The sequence below is a fragment of the Nematolebias whitei genome, chromosome 16 (genome assembly GCF_014905685.2).
Source record: "Nematolebias whitei isolate Nwh7 chromosome 16, NemWhi1, whole genome shotgun sequence".
NCBI classification, from domain to species: Eukaryota; Metazoa; Chordata; class Actinopteri; order Cyprinodontiformes; family Rivulidae; genus Nematolebias; species Nematolebias whitei.
In genome coordinates this window covers 15293576-15300290 of record NC_056513.1, presented here as the reverse complement: position 1 = coordinate 15300290, position 6715 = coordinate 15293576, and the positions used below count along the sequence as shown (strand labels likewise).

Below are 6715 nucleotides of genomic sequence, written 5' to 3'. Positions count from 1 at the left end.
AGAAGCTAAAAGTAACAAAAATATAGCTAGAAGCTAAAAATGCAACTAGAGCTAGAAGCTAAAATTAGCAAAAAATTGATAAAAACTAAAAATAACTAAACAGTACAAAAAAGCTAAAAGCAAAAAAAAAAAAAACAATAAATACAAACTAAAATATCTAGAAGCTAAAAGAAACTAAATAATAGATTGACGATAAAAGTAACAAAATAACTAGAAGCTAAAATTAGCAAAAGGCTAGCTAATAGCTAAAAGTAGCAAAATAATAATATCTAAAACCCAAAAGTAGCAAAAGTTAAAAACCTAAAAAGTTACAAAAGTCTAGCCACAATGAGCAAAAGTCAAGCTAAAATTAACAAAACAGTAGTTGGAGACTAAAAGTAGCTAAACAATAGCTAAAGAAGCTAACAAATTAAATATCACATTTTCTAATTTCGACACCTCAGTTTCAAACGAGGCTACAAGATCGTGTTTGAGCACGTGCTGTACAGATAATAACAGCTAAATGAATCTGGGGCCCGGGTGCCTTTGAGCAACCAACTAGTGAAGAAGAAGTCTGCAGGACTTGAGCTTCAACTTCGACAGACAAGTCTGCGCGCGCCTTGTAGTTAGAAGACCCGGCGCGTGCAGTGCGTGTTCGTACGTCTGTGAGAGAGAAAGAGCTGCAACCCTCTGCTGCGAACAGGGAAGCAGGCAGGCGCGCCGCACGCGGACCCACCGGAAGAAACAGCAGCAGCTTGAGCGCGAGCTGGACGCAGACCGTCAGGAACACCGGCGGCACGAGCGACACCGAGGCGGACAGCGGGGCGGAGAGGAGGAGAAGGGTAAGACGAAGGAGGAGGAGGAGGTACCTGTCGTTTCGCCTCGCCGCCTCCGTCGTGTCTCCCTCTCTGTCGTCTCTTTGCTCACCCTTCGTACCTCTCGGACCGCCGCCGCTTCCTCGTTAAGATGGCTGACCCCAACAGCGACGGAGAGGCACCGGAGAGCGCGCGCGGCTTCGCCCGCCAGGGAGCCCTGCGTCAGAAGAATGTGCACGAGGTGAAGAACCACAAGTTCATCGCGCGCTTCTTCAAGCAGCCGACCTTCTGCAGCCACTGTACGGACTTCATCTGGTGAGTGAGCGCGCGCCAGTGTGAGTGTATATGTGTGTGTGCGTGCGCGAGGAGCGGAAAGGACACAGGTGAATCACTTGCTGCTGCTGCGGCTCTAATCCGCCCTGTGTGGACACTGAACACCGCAGTGATGCATTCACTGTCCCCGTCATAAAAAAAAAAAAAAACACGGCGGTTCTCCGCAGTCCTCTTCAATGCGACAGCACCGCGGGGCCTGTTGGGGGGTGTGCGGGGTGTGCGGGGGGGTTTGCAGCCGCTGCCGCTCGGCGCTTTTACCGCATCGGGCCCCCGACAGGCTCCTCTGATAAACTAGAGGAATGCTGATGGAGACAAGGGGCCCCGCCGTCGCTGCTGCCTCTCTGCTACAGCTGTGTGTTGATGTATGACTGAATATGTAACCGGTGCGTGCGTGCGCGCGCGCGCGCGCGCCAGTGAATTCCTGACATTTCTCATCACTGTCTCTGTCCACAGGGGCTTTGGGAAGCAGGGATTCCAGTGCCAAGGTAAGAGCAGCGGCTCATTCACAAATCGCTCCGCTGCATATGGCTGTGGGTGTGTGGACGGATGCTCGCTGTCTGAAGGAGTGCTGGTGTGTGTGCGTGTGTGTGTGTGTGTGTGTGTTCAGGGCTGCAGGACTGTCAGAGTGACCTGTTGGCCTCTTCGTTGATGAACGTTTGTGTTGGCAGGCAGGTGTTAAACCCAAAGCAGGTGCTTGCCAGCGTTGATAAATGAGAGTGAGAACACTTCGAGGAGGCGCCTGCTGAGGAGACGGTGTGAGCTGTAAGAGTAGAAGGAGGCGTAAGAGTCCTGAAAGCTGAGATGTCTGGTTCTGAGAGGGAGATGGCTGCACCAGAAAGTTGCATTTTTCCCTCTTTAACACCGAGCCTGACATGTTGAGCGGAGCTGTAAAATGGTGGGGGGGGGGGGTTATTTTGTGTGTGGGTGGGTGGCGATGTGTGTGTCTGTGGGTGGGCAGGCAGTCCATCATGATGATGATGGTGGTGGTGGGTGGGTGGGTGGTTGTCTAGACACGGACCTCTGCACAAAATGGATTCCAAAAAAATAATAAACACCGGCCCTTCTGCACAAAACATAGTACGGTGTTTTTAAAGGCGTGTGTGCCGTACTGCAGCAAACTTTGTTCTGCTCCCAGTATCACTTCCTCTTCTTCACTGGTCCATTGCAGACAACCACCTGAACTTTGCCATGTGACCAGCTGAGAGGCTCAATAAGAAGACGACCGCAGTTTCCAAATTAGACTCGCCAAGTTAAAAGAGTTGCACAATTGTTCTTTTATTTTTATAAAGTTAAAATAAAAAAGAGGAACGCAGCTGAAGTTCTCTGCAGGCTTGTCACCAGCTCTGGTGGCGAGACAGGAAATGCATAAAACGGTAAAGAAAATAATGGTGCATATGTGTGAGAGAGTGTACTATAGTAAGCTGGTGACTTACCGTGAACTGATAACGTATGTAGTATTCATCCACAGTGCAGGCCAGCCGAGGTCCTGCAGCTTGCTCTGCTGTCAGATCAGGTTTCCTGCTTAGTTTCCACCAGATAACTGAAAAAAGACAAGCTGATAAATAAGGAAAGTCCCCTTCTCTTTAGGAGTAAATGTATTTTTTTTTTATCATGCAGAGTGATAATATTTTTGTCCTCATGTGTGTTTTGTTTCAAACTTAAGCAAATATATCATGAACCACTGGATGGATTTTAATTAAACTCAAAAGCAATCATTGAGTGTACGTCCACAACTGATTACTGTTAGAGCCAATCTCATTTAAGATGGCCGTCACAGCTAAGCGACCTTCGCAAACACAAAAAATGGCTATACTCCATAACACGTACCTCATATTTACAGATGAGCTCCAATCTGGTGTGGTAGTTGCTGAGATTGAACCCTAACCAGACGCAGCCATGGCAGGTGGAAGCGCTGCCTCACGTAAAAAGTTAATTCGCCCCACAAAGTAGTTCCTCCTAGGCCTGTCGCGATAAACAATAAATCAATTAATCGCATGATGAATGAAAATTATCAACCTCATTTTCATTTACCGGCTTTATTGTTTCTTCGTGTGTCTCTCTTTCTTCTGAAGACGCGGCTCAACTCCGGTGCTCTTCACTGACCTCTCCCTTTCACTTAAAAAAAAAAAAATCAGTTTTTGGGTCATTAAAAGCAGCTAAGCTGAGAAGCTAAGCTACGAGCTAAGCTAACAGGCCGACCTCGGGAATAAACCTCCGTCTTGTCGAAGCTCCAAAGTTCACGGTTGAAACCCTTGCCTTGGTGTAAAAAGTTGTTTTCTCCGAAAAAAGAAGCTGAGAACTTGTTTACTGATTTTTTTTATTAAAAGCTTTGTGTGAAAAATGCTATGCTAAAGAGCTCAGCTCGCCGAGCGTCCGCCATGTCACCATGTCAGCCCATGTTAACGTCAAGGGGCCTCCTTCCCATTTTTCTTAAAGAGATTGCTGCTCAACTATCCATCCTTTGGTTCAAACAGTCTTATACTGCCATCAGGTGGTCAAGAAAGGTACTACACTCCAAACAAATCAACATTTCTTCTAAAAATTGACAATTAATTATTGTTAAATTTCAACCAATATTATCATTTATCGCAATAATTTTTGGGACATGTAATCACCCAGCAAAATTTGTTATTGTGACAGGCCTAGTTCCTCCTAATATATTATGTAAATTACTTATTTACTTAGCTTGATGCATATTGTTTTGTTCTTTGTGGTTTTCAATTATGTTGACAATTTTAAATGTAATTTAAAAGTTTAATTTTACTTTTTTTTTACTGCTATGGGGCTGTAGAGGTCACCAACCACGTTTGTCAGCAGATTAATTATTTTATTTATCATATCTCCCCCTGTCTGCAGATACTGGAACAGGCAGCTTCAATAGAGTCTCATTGGGGCATAAAATATTCTGCCCCATGGACGCATTCTGCTGGTTTTAGCACATCAATATGACCACTACTAACACTAGACCTAACATGAGCTCATCAAATGTAGGAATGGTGGTAGTGAAACCTGCTGTGTCCATCAGTGGAGATAATCTGTATGAATCCAATTTGGAGCAGACTGAGGGGACCCGAACAGAACACACAAAACTGAGGAAGACATACGTAGCCAAGTGCCTGCGGGTTCAAACCCTGCTTGGAGCTTTAAAGTATATAATTTTTTAACTTTTATCCTTTTTTTAGTATGGGTTTAGAGTCACCTGGGGTGGCACAGTTGGTAGAGTTGCTGCCTCTCAGTGAGCAGGTATGCCCCGGTTCAAATCCCGGCTGGGGGCCTTTCTGGGTGGAGTTTGTATGTGTATGCGTAGGTATCCTTTAAGTACTCTGGTTTCCTCCCACAGACCAAAAACGTTCATGACTGGTAACTCTAAATTGTCCCTAAGTGTGAGTGAGAGAGTGAATGGTTGTTGCATTTGTCTGTCCAGGGGTGTCCCCAGCCTCTCACACAGTGATGGCTGGACATGGGCACCAGTGACCCCCGCAACTTGAAAAGGAAGAAGCGGGCAAATATAATGGATGGATGGATAGAATTACTTCACTGTTGTTTCCCCCATTTAACTTTGGTAATGTGGAGTTTTTCTGTGGAATAATTACTTAATCCAAAAAAGTTCAATCTGGTCCTCTGGACATTCAAAAAAAAAAAAATGTCCAGAGGACCAGATTGAACTTTTTTGGATTTTTCTACCTGGATTATTGAGCATGCATCAGGATAATAATTACTTAAAATCAATTTATAAATAAAATCCAGTAAGCTGTGCACCTGTCTGTTTAATTTTACCCAGTTAAAATGAAAAATACTCCCGTTTCGGGTGGATGCGGGTGTGGGAGGCGCCTGTTTCTCTGGTTTAATCATTAGACCAGATTGTTTTCACCAGACACAACCTTGAACTGTGACAGGGAGGAAACGGCTGACAAATTGCGCACAAAAAAATCTTCCAGTAATTAAATAAATATTAGACAACATTAAGTCTATTTTCACAAAAAATGTACAACAAATTGTAACATTTATGTGGTTATTAAGGAAATGAATGTCCGCCCCATTAATATTTATGCGCAGGAGCCACTGCTGTCCCCAACACATACTTTATTAACAGCTGGTGCAAGATCTGCTTTTAAAACTTATTGCCAAGGTGTAAATGCTGTCTGTTAGGATTATCTCATGAACCACTGGATGGATATTTATGAAACATTTCTTTATGTTTCACGAAACAACACATTTATGAAACATTATCAGAATGTAGCTGTTAGCTGTACATCCACAGCTGGTTAACTTTTGCAGCTGACCCAGTTTAGGATGGCTGCCACTAATGGAAATTAACCAACTCAAAAATGGTTAAAGCTTCATCGATTTTACAAATATTGATATAAATATAGGCCTGTCACGATAACAAATATTGCTGGACGATTAATTGTCTCAGAAATTATTGCGATAAACGATAATATTGTTTGAAATTTGCCAATTAGTTATTATCAAATTTAAGAAGAAATGTTAATTTGCTCTAATCTAGAGCACTTTTTCACACAGTAACAGACAAATCTAATCTGGGTATTAGCCTGTCTCCCCTGATCATTCATAGAAAGCCAGCAAATGAAAACACATGATGCTAACGAATGTTTTCTTTGTATATCAATTTTAGCAGAGGGAGCTGCTGTCTTCTGTTTATCCATTCAAAATTGCATACATTTTATTAAAGGCCTAGCATTCTTTGAACCCATATAAAATATCAAAATACACAATTTTTCTGTTTTTGATTGTAATTGTTTTGTTTAGCCATTGACTGATTGCTTGGGGGTTTGTGCAACTTAAACTTATCAGGGGTTTTGTAAAAATTGCACAAGAAAACCAGAAATATTCCTTGTTTACAACAAAATTCTGCGATCAGTTACAGAAAATCTCCTGTTAGAGTTCAGAACATAGCACAACTCATTCGCATATGAGCTTAACTCCAAAGTTTGCTTTAACACTCTCCACCGCTTGGTTTCTTCTCCCTAAAAGACTACTTCTGGCTGTTTAAAGCTTTTTAGTTGCTGTTTCTTTTCAGAAGAAACGAGAAGAACGTTCCTTTTTCAAGCTCGATCTGGTGTCTCTAATCCCATCATTCCTCTGACTCTGTTTACATCCAGGGATTATTTTACTGACTCACTGTTTGTTGCATGCTGATTGTCCAACGTGTATCCGTCAATGTTCGGTTGAAACAAATGACTCGTGTTTGTTGGCAACAAAATACGACTGCTGATTTCACTCATTTATTGCAAATTATATGGTAGACTTTTTGTAGTGAATGATGCAAGTGTAGTGGGTTTTTTTAACTACACAAAAAATCAAATAAAAACATTGATTTTTTTTTACTTCTATGGCTTTAAAGAAATGCACTTTGCTGCTACCTTGGTGGTTTCCTCCCACAGACCAAAAACTTAATAATAATAATTATTAACTCTAATTGGTAACTCTAAATTGTCCCTAGGTGTGAGTGAGAGAGTGAATGGATGTTTCTCATTTCTCTCTATGTGTCCCTGTGATGGACTGGAGACCTGTCCAGGGTGTCCCTGTGATGGACTGGAGACCTGTCCAGGATGTCCCTGTGATGG

At 42.8% G+C, this 6715-nt stretch overlaps 1 protein-coding gene across 2 annotated transcripts in view; it reads left to right on the top strand.

Annotated features, from left to right (window-relative positions):
• Positions 1 to 555: 555 nt before the first annotated feature.
• The window catches only part of LOC119422362 (protein kinase C beta type), a 60566-nt gene continuing 54406 nt past the window's right edge, over positions 556 to 6715 (top strand). For both annotated transcript variants that reach the window (XM_037689723.1, XM_037689722.1), the window contains exons 1-2: positions 556 to 1109; positions 1581 to 1612. In XM_037689723.1, coding sequence (XP_037545651.1) covers positions 946 to 1109; positions 1581 to 1612 — 196 coding nt within the window. In that variant the 5' untranslated portion in view covers positions 556 to 945. The remainder of the gene's footprint in view (positions 1110 to 1580; positions 1613 to 6715) is intronic.